This window comes from Fusarium fujikuroi, chromosome FFUJ_chr01 (genome assembly GCF_900079805.1).
Source record: "Fusarium fujikuroi IMI 58289 draft genome, chromosome FFUJ_chr01".
Taxonomy (NCBI): Eukaryota; Fungi; Ascomycota; class Sordariomycetes; order Hypocreales; family Nectriaceae; genus Fusarium; species Fusarium fujikuroi.
In genome coordinates, this window is record NC_036622.1 from 4,519,333 (window position 1) to 4,536,565 (window position 17,233).

Sequence of the window (17,233 nt, forward strand, 5' to 3'; positions counted from 1 at the left end):
TGCCTAAGGACTCTCTATGCCCAGCTTCTGGTCATTATCAAGAAGATGATATCAGATGCCGAGCCATATTTGCGACACTAGCTGCATGTAATTTACCTCGAGAGACACGAGTGTAACAAAGTAAGACATGAAAAGCGCCGAGCCAGGGGCGCATCGAGATGTGTATTTGGGATGGTATCTCTACTGATCCAGATCTCGGCCTCCGCAGCACCAGATCGTGTTTTACCGCCCCGTATCTCCTTGTGGTTTCCAACAAGAGACAGTCTACAAAACCAGCAAAACCATGAACGATTACATTTCACCACACTGGGAGATGACTACGTCAAGGTTCGGTCTATCCGGGGCAGCATAGCCAGTTTTGGTAGCCTCCATCTTCTTTACCACGTCCATGCCGTCGACGACCTTGCCAAAGACGACATGCTTGTTATCGAGGAAAGGTGTGGGAACGGTTGTGATGAAGAATTGAGAACCATTGGTATTGGGTCCAGCGTTCTATTAATCTGTCAGTGACAATCTCATGGAAGCCGGGGGTATACCACGCACAGCCATGGATAAGAGGCCTGGCTGATCATGCTTGAGAGTGAAGTTCTCGTCTTCAAAGCTCTTGTAGCCCCAGATGCAGGTCGATCCTGAACCATCGTTATTGAGAAAGTCACCACCTTGGCACATGAAGTTTGGGATCTGTTCCTCAAGTTAGGATTGTACCTGTCATCGGGGATACGAAACTCACTATGCGGTGGAACTTGGAGCCCTTGTAGCCCTGAGGACGGCCGGCACTGTTCTTGCTCTCGCCGGTGCAGAACTGACGGAAGTTCTCAGCTGTCTTTGGTACAACATCCTTAAACAGCTCGATCTGGATGCGACCAAGAGGTTCACCTGATATTGTTAGTTTGCATTCAGAACATTGATTGAGTGCCCGAAGTCAACAATGATATCGACAGGGTCATCACGGCCTGTTCCGCAGATCACTGGGAATAGCCTCACTTTCAGCAGCGATATGCTCCGTCTTCGGAGAACACACGGGAAGACTAACCTCCGAGAGTAATGTCAAGAAAGACACTATAAACAACCAGGCAAAGGTCAGCCCACACACACCCTCTTCTATTGGGGAGCTGACTCAAAACTGCGCTGCGAGGTGCATCGTCTCTCCACCTCGAATCACCAGGGTAGAAGTATAATGCACCGCCACTCTATTCTGAGAGGTTTGGAAGGACTTACAGAGGATTTCCAGACTCGGGGAGCTTTGTAGGAGGCATTTTGAGGGATTGTATGATTAGTCCAAGTTGTTTGTACGTTTTTGTCAAGATGTTTTAGACGGTATGAAATGCAGCGTTAATCGGGCGGCCTGTTTCTTGCTGTGTTTTAGTGTGGAGCTGTCTAAGGCCCCGATTAGGAAGGCAGTGTGGAGGAAGATTGAGGATCTATGATTGGTTGATTAACTTGAGAAGGAACGATAAGGTACTCTCCCAGGCTCTTTCAGTTTCTATCATTGCTTAATGCTTCCAGGTTATTTTTTTTTTATATAGGTAAATTCGTTTCACGATTGCAACAGTCAATATTGAGACAGGATAAAGCAATCCTCATTTTCAAGAGTATCGTACGTCTTTGGCTTCGGATCCAGATCTAACACCACATCTCCGCTAAAGTACCCCATGATGCATCTCGACCAGGCCATCAACTAAGCAAAGCGGGGGTGGCATCCGGGGTTTAGGTCTATGAAGCCATTCGACGCCTTCTGGGCACACCAGAGCCAAGCCAAAGCCAAGTGAAAGAGTTACGACAGCTGAGGGGTAGTGAAATGGATTCATCAATGTAGATACTTCAAATTGAATGATTTTGTCTGATATTTGATGTGTTCATCTGGTTTATAGACCCCAGGTTCCAGTATCACAACCCGGACTTCTGTATAACATCTCAAGCTAAGCATCACCCATGATCTAAGAAAGCCAGTAACGGCCTTGCCGTTACCCTAAGATCTATGGCTGAAGGCTACCTGGGCTCACCACTGATTCGTCAAAGCACATGCAATTTAGTGTGCATCTCATCAAAAGCCTCCGAACAAGCCAAATCGATGGGAACGTTCTGATCGTCAAAACGTCTGACTAAGGACATAGATGCTCATGCAGCAAGAGTCAGGGTCCATCCATCCGGGATTTGACACAAGTGGAAAGGACTGGAGAGACACTGACAGGGAGGTTTTGAGCATATCAGTATGATTTGACAAGCATGTCACTGATGGCGATTGCTATGCTGTCGATGTTAAGACGGAGAGCCAAGACAACATAGCCTCATGGTGTAGACATCATAGACTCTGGTATTTGTAATTCACCTTAAGAGAATCCAACGCACTTACATGGGATATGTCTGCACAGCCTGGCGTTGACGACGACATCCCCCCATCTCGGTAGTTGATTCTTCTCTGATGCTGGAGAGTTCCGGGTTTTAGCAAGTAACGTTAACCAGCGAAGATCTTACGTAGAATGAATCTTTGGCTTTTGCTTTGGTGTCTGACAAGACATTCGCAACTGTCTCGATGCCTATTCTTTGACGTTTCAGTGACTGCGTCATAGCCCCATAAAGAATCAAGCACCAACTACCGGGATGCGCGGAACACACACGAAGCAATGACCTGATAAACCATGACGAGGCATGAGGCACGAGGACACAAGAAACTTCTTCTTCAACGATTGAAAATTGAGGTAAAAAGAAAACGACCAACGAACCCGTTGCAGCCGAGCCTCCCGCAGATTCCGGTTGTTTGAGGCTCAAACCCCGCTGACCTTCTTCCTGTCAGAGCGTTAATGCATCACAGCGAGGCATTTAGGATCCAATCGCCACAAGCCAAGACGATAGCCAGTAAGCCAAGACTCGCCAGAGAGGACGGGGTGCAGCACATTATCCCTGTAAGACCATCCCAAAAGCACAACCCACACAAGTTAAATCGACGCTAGGGAGCCGTGTGAGAGCTTAACGTGATGCACTGTAGTGTACATGTCGACTCTCTCTCTTCGTGTTGTGCATCTTGGAAGTGTTTCAGCATCGCTGGAGGTTGCTTCAATAAGTCTTGTCGTATTGTCAAACCGCCTTGTTTTGATATTCTCTTGTTTGTTTAAAGATTGCCGTATCCCCACTCTTGAGACAGCTGTCACCCGAGGCCTGAGGTGCATTGGAGGCCTGTGATGGGTTGACGATTGCATGAGAGCCACCCGATCGAAGGTTGTGTCGTACAATGGCACTTCCCTACTGCAGGAACATCGTCATTCGAATTGAGCTGTTGTTTTTCATGATAATAAGCTACCTGCGAATTGACATTACCGGATTCACCGTGAAACTTGGGCTTATGCATAGAGCCACCGCGTATTTCACCATCAATACGCAGGCACACGAACTCTATGTGCACTTTCAGCCACACTAAGGCCAACCAAAGATATTGAATGCGTCCCCTACGCCTACTAATCGTATGTGAACGGCTGAGCTGTGCCGCTTGTCTAGACCACCTAGGCCGAGGCCACAGCTGACAGTCTCAACATCATCACCTGTCAACAACCTTGCCCCCCCTTTTTGGGCTTATTTTACCTCGAAACCTTTCAGTGTGCGATTTTGTTAAAACATTTTCGCATTAATTACTATCCTTCTTTTTGCCGATGACGATCTTAGTGGAGCGGTTCAGAAACAAGGAGCTCCGTGATGCGGGCCGGGCTTGAGACGAATTAAGTCGGCAACAAGTGGAGCCGTTTCGGTGGTAAGCGCTGTGATGCTTGTCATTATCCGGCCAAAGTTTTGGGCCTCCAAAGCAAGCAAAAGAAAGGATAAATAAATAAACAAAGGCTTCTGAGTAGGAGGCCAAAGCCCAGTCCCCAATACACCTTGATTGTCAGTTAGCACTTCAACGGCGTAAACCGGTGACTCGGAAATTTGCGAACGGCATGTTACTGTGGCGGAAGCTTAATAGTTGGTAAACTAACTGCTGAGATTAGTATCGACAGTGAACTATAGGTAGTGAGATGACTGCATCTGGAGTTGATTTAGACTTGAGTAGAGCTGACAGGTTGCTTAAAGTGAAACCGTAACGTGAGTCGGATCTGCCAGATGTAACCAGGCTTCCAGACTCTTGGTAATGGTTAATATTGTTCATCCCGTCTCAGAAACTTGCCCTGTCTCATAGGACAAGGAAAATCCGATAATCAAAATTCCTCAAAATGAACAAAGCCCAGGAGCTCAGAGGAACCCCTGGTCAGAGTCCCCGTGCGCTTGAATGACGCCTTCAGACTTCATTGTCCCCCGCGGACTGCGCCACGGATCACCTACGGATTTGAGCGACAGAGTGAAGCAAGCGTACTACTGCGTTAAATACGCCCGCGAATACGGAACAAGACTGCTTGTTGTATTGTAAATGCAACAAAGCAAGGTTTATTAACGGATGCCTCCATTGACCTCTGGACCCTTATAGATCTATCAATCGTGACATTCTCGGACATGCAGTTCCTCTTAAATGCCGGTGTTCAATGACTTTTGAGCACGCTATTTACTCATTATCTCATGGTTATCCAACACCTACCTACCTACCTCATTCATCTCTTCAATTTGTCGCACGTCTTGATTCAGGCCAAGTCAATGCTCATTTAACTTACATCCGTTGAGGATCTTGCAACTCAGACAATCACACGCGATATCTATCCAACGTCTCGTAATCCTCGAAACGGGCAATCTTTCCGACCAACCACCTCCCCCCATCACCCCCAAACCGCCAACCTCGCACTCAAAACTCAGCACACCAACTCACTCAATCGTCGTTCCAGCCACAGACAAATCACCCCGTCAGTTCCACCCGTTGAATCCCCCTGTCAAGGCCCTCTACTCCAATTAGAACCGGCAGCGACCTCCCTCTTTCAGCAGGTCCAGTTCTCTCCACCTCCGCTAGCTCCAGCGCAGAGCAGTGGCCAGGGCCTCTCCAGAATTTCTCCAGCCCGTGCCGTGTCTTTTTAGCCTCTAGCCCTCAAAGTGGTCTAAGTTTTGCAACTAAAGAGGTACCGGCTCACAGTGCCCCTCACGGCTTGAGCCCCACTCGCTTGATAGACACTGCCAATCATCATCTGTCGCTGCCCCCCAGCCCGGTTTCGCTCGCCCCGTCCCCCATTCCTTTGGGCTCCTTCCTTCTCTTTTTATCCTTTGCGCGGCCACTTTCGCACTTGCCGTTGGATCTGTCTCTTCTCTTGCTTTGCCTTGCCTGTTCTGCCACTCCACCTTCGCCCTCCCGGCTATTCTCACCTCACCAACTACTCGCTTCAAGTCGAGTATCTTCTCCTTCTTCCGTGAAGAAAGGGAGCTTCATACCACAGACATCGCATTTTCTGCATTCAGAAGGCGATTGCTGAGGCTTGGCAGTTATTAACTTTAATTGCCTTTGCCCGTGCATTATTTGCCGCCGCATCTGCCAGTGTTTGTCCTTGAACGGTCCATGGTACCCGCACGGAAGCCCGCGAGTTAATTCGAGCCAGCCTCACATTGCTCAGCATTTATTCTGGCATTTGCCCGGAAGCAAACATGGTTGCTGTTCATCAAATTCTGACCGAGGTCACTCATGTCGTCATTCGCGCTGCCGCCGCGGAAGATCCCTCGTCGACGACGTCTCACGCAGCTGCCGAGACGACAGACAGCGGAAATGAGAAGAAAGACAACGGAGGCGGGTCGAACTCACCTCTTCTCTTCTTTGTCGCTCTAGGCTTCGGTGTTGTCTTCACAAACTTATGGTGAGACTTGGCTTACGCACCACATCTGGCCTCATCCAATGGCGATGGCTGGACCATATCTTGCAAAGGCTCTAACAGACTATCCCAGGATCATCGTTGGTGTTAAATACTGCTTCCGTTATAACGCTCGAAATCGACAAATGCGAATGAATGAAGATGGCGAACCTATTACCCTTGAAAACATGCCTCGACCTCATCGAAGACGCCGCGAGAAGAAGTTGATGACTATGGACGAAGTCAACGACAAGTTCCCGATGATGAAGTACAAAACATGGGTTTCCGATCGCGCAAAGGAGGGTCTTCCCACAACTGGTGGCGTTTCAGCACCTCCTACTCGACCTAACAGTATTCGAGAGGCGGATGGAATTGTGCCAGACTTTTCAGCAAAGGTACGCGATTCGACCGACGAGCAACCGGCGGCCACCGCACCAAAGACGAATGGACTGGGAGAGACAACGGGAGCAAGCAACGCCCCCGAAATATCGGCACCCGAAATTACCGCCACAGGTGTTGTGCCCGAGACTGAGAAGCCAAAGGATACACCCAAGACAACTGAAGGCCAAACCTCAACCGAACAAACAGCAAACAACAACCGACTTCAGCGAATCTCTAGTGAGGAGACCGACGATGACGATGACCACATTGATGGCGCTCTGCCACCCGAGTGCCTCGAGAACCCTGGTGATACATGTGCTATTTGCATTGACACACTAGAAGACGATGACGACGTTCGCGGATTGACTTGTGGCCATGCTTTCCATGCCGTCTGTGTTGACCCTTGGCTGACAAGTCGACGAGCTTGCTGCCCGCTTTGCAAGGCCGACTACTATGTTCCCAAGCCAAGGCCGGCTCCCGATGCTGCCAACGAAGCGGGTGCCAACAATGGTTCAAGCTTTGATCCGCGGAATAACCCACGCTTTGGTCTCCCTGCCGCGATCCGCTCTGCATGGATCAGGGGTCCCCGCAGTGGCCGCAACGAAACTCCAGGCCCCGCCAGCCGACGTCGGACGGGAGACGCTGCAGCTGAGCTGGAGCCTGTCCAACAGCCAGTTCAACAGCCAGAACAGGCTCACCAAGCACCAGAAGTTACTCAAACATCAAATGGTGGTGTCTTGTCATCTGTTCGAGGTGCTCTACGTTTCGGCCGGAGGCGACAAGCACAAGATAACCAGAATGGTTCTGAGACTGTAACACCATCACAACTCGAAGCGGCAAATCGCACACCAGCTTCCACGTAATGATGTGAACCTGACCTTTATCCTTATATAAAGTATGCGACTGTTTTTTTTTAGCGATGGTTTTCTCTCATTTTTTCCCAGCATGAAGTGCTGGGCACAACCGTCACGAATCTCGAAATCATAAAGGAATTGACTTTGACGACACAGCATTTATTTTATACCGCATGACATATACGTGGGGCGACAGCATGTCGGTGAGGTGTATATTCGGGTGATGGTGAGGACGGACGTATAGGCTCGGCGAGCTATATATACCCCTGAGGCGGCGTGCATGGTCGTATCATGCTTCGCAGGCCATGAAGGCAATGATGGCGTAGATAGCGCGAAGGGAGGAATTACCAATACTCTTTGGGGATTGTCTATCTGTAAGACAGCTATTGTATTTGCATTGGGCTAGAAAACAACGCTTTTAGCTGGACGGGAACGGAGCGGCGGAGTTTATGGGTTCTGGGTGTTTGATAGTTAGATGGCGCAATAGAATATTTGTTCCATCTGCAGATACACTCTGCTCCTGACGAGGTACCTAGGGATAGTGAGTGATAGAGATAAAGGCTCAGCCATAGGTAATTTGTACTATCGAAATATCGTCACTGATGGGTGAAAACGGCTGGCTGTTTCTCATCTTATAAAAGCTTTGAAGCTATTTGTAGATTTGAATTGTTCAATTATCTATAGTACTGTGGGTAGAAAGTTGGTCAAAGAACTACGCTTTATGAGTTTCATTTGGATAGAAAAAAGTACTGATCCAGTTTCTTGTCTTCGAATCCCAGAGATCTATCGTTCATATGCTAGAGGAAAGATCCTTTTGAAAACCTGCCACCAAAATCAGCAGCTTTGTTCATCAGCTCTCTCCTTTGCGCGGTGCCAATCTTTCCACCCAGAGCCATATCCTTTTCTCGGTCAAATCCCCGCTTACTAGGATCATCCTCCTCCTCCTCCTTTTTACCTTCCTTTTCTCTTCGCCCCTGATGCTCTGCGTATAGACTTTTACCTCGTTGCGATTCAATATTTGCTGCAATCTTGCGATTTCGTTCTTCCTCTTCCCGAGACTTCCCTGGCTTCGGTGTTGTGTCTGTGTTCTTGTCGGCGCGTCCTAGTACCGAGTCTTGTAGTCTCTTCAGCTTCTCTTCAGGGGTTTCAGTCCACATTGTCGACACAGTCGAGGGACCAGAAGACGACGCTGGCTTGGAAGCGAATTTACGATTGCGCATCTTGGTTGGGTCGCGCTCTGAGTAGCCTGATGCCGTGGGAGGCGCAAGCATCCACGAGTCGCGCTGGGGTGCTGGTTCAGCGGATGGAAGCTGAGGTCCTATCGTGGGTTTGTTCGCTTTGGCTGAGCCTGGCAGTGCAGGGCCGTAGTCATCTTCGGAGTCTGAATCTGAGTCGGGAGATGTTGCTGGGCGTTGCGAAATGTCGGCGGGAGGTGGCGCAGGCCCAACGGTGGGCTTTGGTGGTGCTGGGCCAGTATCAGATTCGGAATCGGACTCGAGTTCTATCTCGTCCTTGTTCGATGTCGCCAAAGCTGGGCCGACGGGTGCTTTGGGCGGTAAAGGTGCACTGGGACCGTAATCATCGTCCGAGTCTTCTAGTTCAATCTCATCTGTATTCTTTGCTGGAGATTCGCTGCGACGATGTTTGCTGGAGTTTGAGTCTTCATCATCAGGTGTACGCTTCCGTTTCGACAGGTGCGGCGGCAATTGAGGCCCAATCGAAGACATTTCGAGTATGATTTGCGAATGACGTTCGGTTCCAGTGTTTCAGTATGTTTATTGCGAGGGGTGTAGCATTTGGTTAAAGCTTCGATTCAAGGTGGAACTTCTTGTCGCGAATGCGACGTCCCATCGGCAACAGACGTCACAGCGCAGTCCGGAGAATCCAACGGCCCGCACCTGGACCTGGAGTGGGCTGGGGCTTGGCATGTGCATTCGCTGCGCCGCTGCCAACCTCCAAAAGATGGGGCTGCGTAACTAACGAACTACTGACCTACCTACCAACCTACGTAGCTCACCATAGCTTCGTTTGCGCAATCCATACCTTTTTAATTCGCGTCTTTTGCAACGCGGATCGATCCGTAAAGAGCCAAGCAATCGAAGGCGCTCGAAAGTCTAATCATACCAGAAAAGGCAACTCTTCCACGTTTTTCCGTTGCCCCTCCGACCTGGTTCATCTTATACCTTGACCGAGCTCCATAAACAGTGTTGCCTTATCGCCAATCTGCAGCTTTTACTCCCGCAGTGCCATGATCTCAACGCGGTAGTGCTTGCGCATGCAGTGATGGAATCCAGAGTGCAATGGCCGATTCAGAAGATTTGTCGCTCGCGGGAGACGTGGGCTTGGACAATGGCGACACTATAAATGATGCGCCTACGATAGCTGGTACTGATGTGGATGCTGGTGCTGATGCTGTTAATGATGGTTTACTCGAGGATAGTGACGGGCCCGACCGTCATCTTACACCAGTTCCTATAGGAAACGGATCCGTTACGAATAGATATCGCGAGATCATGCAGCAGCAACATCAGGATAGTTCGGACGTGAGCTCCTTGGGTGGAAGCTCTTTGCATGGTCTACCAAAGCGTGCTGGTAGCCCGATAGATTCGGTCTTGTCGGGACCTGACGATACACCATCTATTCAAGTAGGAGCACCAATTCTAGGATCTCGAGCCCTATTCTAACCTCCCACAGGGATCATTTGTCTCCTCTCCTGGAAGCAGCGTTCTCCCGTCTGTAGCCTCCCGTCCCGGCCTGAGCAGTCCCTCACCATCTTTCCGACCTTTCGATCGCCGATTTCAGTCGCGAATTTCCTCCTCGGCAATTAATACACCTCGCTCGTCGTCTCCGGCATTTCCTTTTCTTTCCAGCCATAGCCGTAACGTCTCCTTAAGCTCGCAATTCCTCCTCGACCAAGCCGATCTAGAGACACCCACGCCGCCGTGGGAGGTGGTTCGTTGGACAAAGCTACGGAAGCTCAATGGCCATGCATTCTCTGAGGCAGGGAAACGAAACTTTGGTTCCCCAACTTGTCTTGCTGTATCAGCAACGATAGTACTTGGAACGTCGAAGGGTATCATATTAGTGTTCGATTATAACCAAAATCTCAAAATGATTATTGGTCCAGGGACAAAAGGTAGGTTACAATTCGCTCGCTGCGCTGCATGAAACTGACATGGTTCAGCTGTCGAATCTGGGCCAATCACTGCTATAGCGATATCCGCAGATCATACTACAATTGCAGGAGGACATGCGAGTGGAAACATCTTTACCTGGGATACAGGCCGTGCCTCGAGGCCTTTCCTAACAATACCACATTTGGAACCATCGCAGCTCCAAAATCGCACGGTAGATGGACATGTTCCTGACGTTGCTATCACTCACCTCGGGTTCTTGGGAACACGCCATACAGCCCTTGTTTCAGCTGATAACAAGGGCATGGCTTTCTCGCATCTGGCGACTAGAGGAACCGGTGCACTTGGGCGAACCGTGAAAACTCATCGGATTCTCGGTCGATATCCGGATGCGCCAATGCCTCCAGGGAAGACAGTCAAGCCTAGCACCGTGCTTGCCTTCGCACCTCTACCCCTTGGCAATGTTGAGTGTTCAACAGACACCCTAGGCTTGACAGCCATGCTGACGCCATATCTTCTTGTTATTGTGTCAACTACACCAGTGGCACAGACTCAACACAAGTCGGCGCGGCCTAAGGATGTTCCCCCTCATAGCGCGATGACAGGCTGTTTGGCATGGTTCCCAGCAGTGAAACTGAAGGTTCCTGACCCTCAAACTGGCAGCGATATTTCGAAGGTGAAGCTTGCGTACTGCTGGTCCAATATCTTGACAGTGCTGGATGTAGACGAGTATCCCCGTGAAGATAAGGACCAGCCTGCGTCGTACAGATTCAAGGCACGAAGCAGGTGGAAGTGTGAAGAAGCGATTGTTGCTGTGCAATGGCTCAGTCGTTCAGTACTAGCGGTGCTTACGATCTCTCAAAGAATGATCGTACTTGAAGACAGGAGCATGCGCATGACAGAGGGCTTTGATCTTGTGCAAAAGTACATATACCACGCAGACCTGTTCTCAGAGCAGCTGCACACTCTTGTGGAACAGCTTGATGAGAACGATTCCTCGATGCATGGCGTCGTAGCTGATGCTTTCTACATGAGCTTCAAAGCGTACAAGGGGAGGATATTTATCCTTGGCTTCAATGAAGTTTCAATTGGTGCATTGTCAAATTGGGCCGACAGACTTATTGCTATGATGGAAAATGGCGACTACCTAGGCGCTATTCAGCTTGCCACTTCTTACTATACTGGCGACGCAGACAAGCTCACCGTTGGATTGCCAGAAGATCCTTCATTGCGTCACACCATGGTTCGTGACAAGATTATGGAGATCATCAGTGCCTCTTTGAAGTATGCTTTTGGTCAGCGTCAGAAGGATCCTGAGAGTTACGACGATGAGCACATGAAGCAATTAGCAGAGACCTGTTTCACAGCTTGTCAAGCCGTCGACAACCAGGACTTCCTCTTCGAGGACATGTATGACTGGTACGAAGATGCTGATATTGGAGGCATATTTCTCGAGTGTCTCGAACCATATATCCTCGAGAAGACCATCACGATGGTGCCTCCAACTGTTGTGAAAGATTTGGTCCAGCACTACGTCAGTCGAGGGTGGGAGAGTAGACTTGAGGAAATGATCTGCCACATGGAGACAGTGACACTGGACCTTGACCAGATAACATTACTGTGTAAGCAACACAGCTTGTACGATGCTCTGATCTACGTCTGGAATCAGGCACTTGGTGACTATATCACTCCGATGATTGATCTTCTGTCTCTATTGATACCTCTCATGGTTGACGGGGACTTCACGGCAAACAATCCAGCAGATGACTTCTTCAGCATCAACGCCTTCAAGATTTTCCCTTATTTGTCTTATACACTGACTGGCAGGGTGTATCCAAACGATGAAGCGATGAGTGAAGAGATGGCAACCAAAGCTAAATCTGAGATTTACTGGTTTTTCTTTTCCGGGAGAACTATTACCTGGCCAAAAGGCAGTGGGAACGAGTTCCGTACCATCCCTAACTCTGAGTCGCAGCCATCGTTTCCCTACCTTCGTATGATTCTCAAACTGGATGCCCCTAGCTTTCTGAGCGCGTTGAACGAGGCATTCGAGGACCCTTTCCTGAATGACTCCACCGATCAGCACATGAACGGCTCTAGGGGAGACATGCCAGAAGAACAGATCTTTGGACAAACCATAAACCGGCAATATGTTCTCTCTATCTTGCTGGATGTCATGAATCCAAACGACTTTGCCCCTGAGGATACCATCTACCTCGACATGTTTATTGCTCGGAACCTTCCAAAGTTCCCACAATACCTTCTCTTTTCAGGCACAACACTCTCGCGCGTCTTGACTGGTCTGTGCAATTATCCAGGCCTCGACCTAGCTGAGGATGCACAGCTCAGCGCTGAATATTTACTCTCTGTCTATCATCCGTCAGACATGCCTGACTTGATGCCATTGTTCAAGAAGGCAGGATTCTATCGTATCCTGAAACGCATATACAAGACAGATAAACAGTATGGCAATCTGGTCCAGACGTATTTTGAGGACCCGGAAGACCAAGAGTTGGTTTTCGACTGCCTCCGCGAATGCTTGCGACCTCACTCAGGACTGACTGAACGTCAGATTCAGGAAGTGCTCAGTGTTGTTAAAGAACATGCACGAAGATTACTTGAACTTGATGCCGCATTAACTGCGAAGACTCTAGCAGAGCAGGGCTTGGAGCTACATCAGCACATGATCGACTCTACCGAGGATGCAGCAGACCTACAGCACACATATCTCAAGACATTGCTGGAGCCAGAGGAGCCAACAGCAGATCACAAGTTGGTGGCCGCTCGTGACTTGGTCGAACGTTATGTGCAGCTCATGTGTAAATTTGAGCCGTCTCATGTATCTGATTACGTTGGTCTTGTGCAGTCAACTGACTTGAGGCTCGAAAAGCTGCTGCCGACGATGGAGGAGACTGGTGTGATTGATGCGGCCGTTGTGTTGATGGCTCGGGAAGGCCAAGTCAAGGACGCTATGGAACGACTTGTCAAGCATCTCAAGACCTTGGAGTCCGCAATGCATGGACTGTTGACAGGTGCTGAGGAACAGTATTCAGGACCAAGTCTTGGGTACGCCGCTGAGGATCTTCTCGAAGCTCTTCAGAAATATGTTCATGTTGGCATATGGTTATGCCAAGGCCAGACCAAATCATCGACTAAGAAGTCGAAATTGGTACAAAAGACTCCAAGATCGGCAACTGAGGCGCTGTCATCGGACGAGGCTTTATGGTTGAGTCTGATCGATGCGTGTGTGCAAATCACCAAGAAATTGTCACCTGCTCTCAGCGCTGCTGCTCAGCAGAACATGAGGGACGACGAGTTTGATGAGGAGAAACTCGTGGCTCTTCTTCGCTCGCTGGTTCAGCACACATTTACGGCGCTGCTTACAACGACATCCAGCCAGACGACATCTCTGTCGGGGTCGAAGCTGGTGTCAAATGCCGGTTCCAATCTGTCTTTTCTGCGCATTCTCAGGGCGTTCTTGACACAAGCGGCTGCGTCATCTCCAAACTTGGCAGATCTTCGAGGAGTCCTAGCGTCCATCTTCTCGGCGTATGCGTATGAAGAGTCAATCCTCAAGCTATCGAATCGCCTGTTGGAGCGCAGCCTATTTGTCAATGTCAATCAATCAGTTGAGCTTCGTCAAAGGGGATGGCGACCAAGAGGATCAACGTGTGAGGCATGCAGCCGAAGAGTCTGGGGACCTGGAGTCGCTGGAACAGCAGTGTTTGAGGCGTGGGAGGATAAACAGGCTATTGAGGAAAAGAGAAGGAAAGAAAGGCAGGCCAACGCAGCGGAGCGCGCCAAGGGTGATGATGGCGAAACGGAACTCAAGGCTAAGGGTAAGGGAGTCGACACGAGACCGTCGAGCATGCTCATCGAGACCAACGCCAACAGCAGCGTGGGCAGTAATAAGGACAAGCCTATGGGGCCTTTGGTAGTATTGGCATGCCGGCACATATATCACCAGAGTTGTCTGGATGAGTTGCAGGAAAGGCAGCAGAATGGAGTGGTAGGTGTTGTTGAGAGAGAGTATAGATGCCCTATTGATGGGTGAGAGTTAAAGTATTCTTCAAGAGAGGGCTCTTTTGTACAAAGTGTATGACATAGTTAGATATTAAAGATGTTGATTAATGATGATGACTCTTGGGATATAGGTAGGAGAGGAGGGGAGAGTGGTCAAGGTCGACCTAGTGGCAGCTATGGGCACATGGATGCTTGGTGTTAGCCTTATGAAATAGTGGATGTAATTAAATATAATCAAGAAGTAATCCAGGTCATAAACTATTTCCTGTTATTGTACTTTTCAGTTCTACAGTTCAATCGCTTCATGATTTTTAAGGTCGTGCGGATAGACTAAGCTTTCCGGAAGCTTGAACGTGCTGGACGAGGCACTAGAACAGCCCCGTTGTAGCGGGTACCTGGCCTAAACTCAACTGAGTATCCTGAACCTCGACTTGGCACTTCAAAACTACACTCTTGATACAGAACAGACAAATCACAATCACCATGTCACTCAGCTCAGATGACGAGGACGATATCCTCTCAGACGCCCAATCAGCCAGTTCTTCCGGAGAAGACGAAGATTCTCCCCCACGGCAATTGTCGCAGAATCTGTTTGCGCCTCCGTTTTATGGGCGACCTCCAACGCCTTTGCCCCCTTCACCGTCACTCACATCTCTTCTACGCCCTTCACGGCCAACAACACCAGACGCATCTGATGACGATGCAATCGCGCCTGTGCCTAGGGCCGCGCCAAAGGTGCCGACGTACGAATATTACGGCTTTGTGCTGTATCTCTTCAGCAGTCTGACATTCCTCATCTACCTCCTCTGGGGCTATCTCCCTTCACCATTTCTGCACGCCCTGGGGATAAACTACTATCCCAACCGGTGGTGGGCGCTCGCCATACCGGCTTTCATCGTCATGACAGTGGTGTACATCTACGTAGCTCTCGCTGCGTTTAATACAGAGATGTTGACAGTGCCACTATCGAGTGTTGAGACTGTCGTTGATGGGGCGGGTAAGTTGGCGGAGATTGATGCGAAGGGAAGATTGAGGGGGAGTCGCAATAGGGAGAGAAGGGTGCATGGAGATGGGAGATTGAGATGGAGGGAGATTTGGAGTGAGGGAACGGATGCGGTGATGGATATTCCGCTGGCGGGCGTTTGCGAGGTCTTGTATGGAGAGGGAAGAGAGGATGGTGAAGATGCGTATGTAGATGATGAGATGTGACAGCAGTTTCTGTCTATTCGAAATATTCTTAGAATAATGACCTCCATGTTCTGGTTGTAAATGTCTTGAACGTCCAACTACTATTCTCATCATATCCCAGATCAAACAATAGTATAACAGCAAAAATGAATACCAAGAGTGGTAACGACACACTAAAAAAGACCCCAAAGTTCTTCTCGCCAGGCAAATACCGCTCAGACATACTAAACAGACTCGTAGAGAATGACAAGGGAATAAAAATGAGCGCGACAATAGTAAACGTCTTGATAGTCTTGGCTTCGCGAATCGACCTGGCAGCTCCATTGATACCCGTAACTCCAGTGAGCGACTCGCTTAGAAACTCTGCTCTTTGTCTGAGAGACTGCAATCTCATATAAATGTATTGAAAATCTGACTCGGATTCTGTCCACTGTGTGTAATCGGTTGGGACTACGGGATCGTCAAATTTTATGTGCAACTGTAGCATTATTTGTGAAACATCCTTGATATATCTGCTGAGTCGACTGCATAAAAGTTGGATATTGCTCCACGATGCTTCGAGAGATGTTGTCTGAACAGATGCAAAATTGTCTTTTCGCTGCAGAGGAAATGCCATTGTCGATAGAAGCGCGTCGTGGTATTCGATCAAAAGCATGTAATGAGACGCTATGATCTTCCTCATGAAAACAGTCATGTCTAGCTGAGCTGCTTGCCTAGCAGATATGTCATTGTAGCATTCGGTGTAGTAGTGAAGCAGGTCGTCATATAGGCTGTCCCGTGAAGGCCCTGATCCTCTGCTCCGTATAGTCCAGGGACTGGGGATAAAATCTGCATATCCTCCTTGGAACGGAGGTGCAGAAAATTCTATAGTCTTGAGTGACCACGTCTCAGATTTTAGCTGTGGTTTTTGCCATATATGAGCTTTTCGAAAGGGTGGATCGCAGAGGATTAAAACTACAGCATATCAATTTGACTATTCTCGGACTATGATAATAAATAGCAACTTACTTCTCCAGTCATTTTCTAATGAAAATGCCGTTTTCCAGAATGAGCATTTTCGGTGAAGGATAACTGTAGGCTCCCAATCCTTGCCGAGCTTCGTCCTCAAGGCGTCTCTTCCAGATTCTGCACATCCTACACTGAAGGACCCGAACTCTTCGCGAAGAGCTCGAATGTCGTAGTAGCTTGCAGTAAATGATCGATTTCCGTCAATGAGTGAGGGTAAGCACGGTGCTAGGTTGGGCTCATACGGCCATCGCAGATATGTCGACGTTCTCTCATGGGTGACAAAGAACATAGGGTCGATCTGAAGTTCGTCACCTAAAAGTGCTATAACTTCTGTGTTTAGGCCTTCGACAAGATAGATCATCCGATGACTTTGGCCATCTTGACGCAACTTTCGCAGTTGAGAGAAATGATTCCTCAGTTGTGCAACATGAGGGAATTCCGCAGGCGACAGCATTTTGCCTTGACTATCCAACTCAAGAACTGTCGCTCGAACATGCTGTCTGTCGCACAGCATAACAGCACGATTGCGTCCATCGGGTAACTCAAGGTTGGGCTGTCGAGAACAGCTCTGCTTGATGTAAGTGAGATATGGTCCATCGGCAGATAACCAGCTGCCATTGTCATCTTTTGTTCGGGGCGTGGAACGAGCTTCGGGTGCTTCGACTATGGGACATTTTATAGACATCTTGTACACACTGTGTCCGTCTGTGTAATAAATGAGCACTTCTCCAGGCTGGAATAATGAGTCGGTATATATAGCTGCAGCTGAATGGATGTGCAGTATGACTAAGGACTGTAAGCCGAAGGTGAAGAGAGCTCTGACTGGCTACTACAAATGATGACCGAGTTTTGAAATGACTAGGACTTGCTTGCATTGGCTTATGGTAGTTAAGAATTGGAG

General features: G+C 49.0%; 6 protein-coding genes; 3 read left to right on the top strand and 3 right to left on the bottom strand.

Moving 5' to 3' along the window:
- Window positions 1–291: 291 nt before the first annotated feature.
- FFUJ_00700 (probable U-snRNP-associated cyclophilin) lies at window positions 292–1,256 on the bottom strand (the record flags this gene model as incomplete). XM_023572140.1 has 5 exons in its annotated part: window positions 292–492; window positions 544–681; window positions 731–876; window positions 1,034–1,059; window positions 1,219–1,256. The coding sequence occupies 5 exons, from the start codon at window positions 1,254–1,256 to the stop codon at window positions 292–294; spliced, it is 549 nt and encodes a 182-aa protein (XP_023424799.1).
- Window positions 1,257–5,544: 4,288 nt separating this feature from the next.
- On the top strand, window positions 5,545–6,988 carry FFUJ_00699 (uncharacterized protein; the record flags this gene model as incomplete). XM_023572151.1 has 2 exons in its annotated part: window positions 5,545–5,750; window positions 5,839–6,988. The coding sequence occupies 2 exons, from the start codon at window positions 5,545–5,547 to the stop codon at window positions 6,986–6,988; spliced, it is 1,356 nt and encodes a 451-aa protein (XP_023424800.1).
- A 788-nt stretch (window positions 6,989–7,776) lies between these two features.
- Window positions 7,777–8,706, bottom strand: FFUJ_00698 (uncharacterized protein; the record flags this gene model as incomplete). Its single annotated transcript, XM_023572162.1, has 1 exon — window positions 7,777–8,706. One exon carries the CDS (start codon window positions 8,704–8,706, stop codon window positions 7,777–7,779), a length of 930 nt encoding a protein of 309 aa, XP_023424801.1.
- A 573-nt stretch (window positions 8,707–9,279) lies between these two features.
- Window positions 9,280–14,351, top strand: FFUJ_00697 (related to VPS8-vacuolar sorting protein, 134 kD; the record flags this gene model as incomplete). XM_023572173.1 has 4 exons in its annotated part: window positions 9,280–9,624; window positions 9,674–10,115; window positions 10,164–14,122; window positions 14,268–14,351. The coding sequence occupies 4 exons, from the start codon at window positions 9,280–9,282 to the stop codon at window positions 14,349–14,351; spliced, it is 4,830 nt and encodes a 1,609-aa protein (XP_023424802.1).
- Window positions 14,352–14,619: 268 nt separating this feature from the next.
- Window positions 14,620–15,345, top strand: FFUJ_00696 (phosphatidylinositol N-acetylglucosaminyltransferase subunit P family protein; the record flags this gene model as incomplete). Its single annotated transcript, XM_023572184.1, has 1 exon — window positions 14,620–15,345. One exon carries the CDS (start codon window positions 14,620–14,622, stop codon window positions 15,343–15,345), a length of 726 nt encoding a protein of 241 aa, XP_023424803.1.
- Window positions 15,346–15,373: 28 nt separating this feature from the next.
- On the bottom strand, window positions 15,374–17,017 carry FFUJ_00695 (uncharacterized protein; the record flags this gene model as incomplete). XM_023572197.1 has 2 exons in its annotated part: window positions 15,374–16,278; window positions 16,333–17,017. 2 exons carry the CDS (start codon window positions 17,015–17,017, stop codon window positions 15,374–15,376), a joined length of 1,590 nt encoding a protein of 529 aa, XP_023424804.1.
- Between the last annotated feature and the right edge of the window lie 216 nt (window positions 17,018–17,233).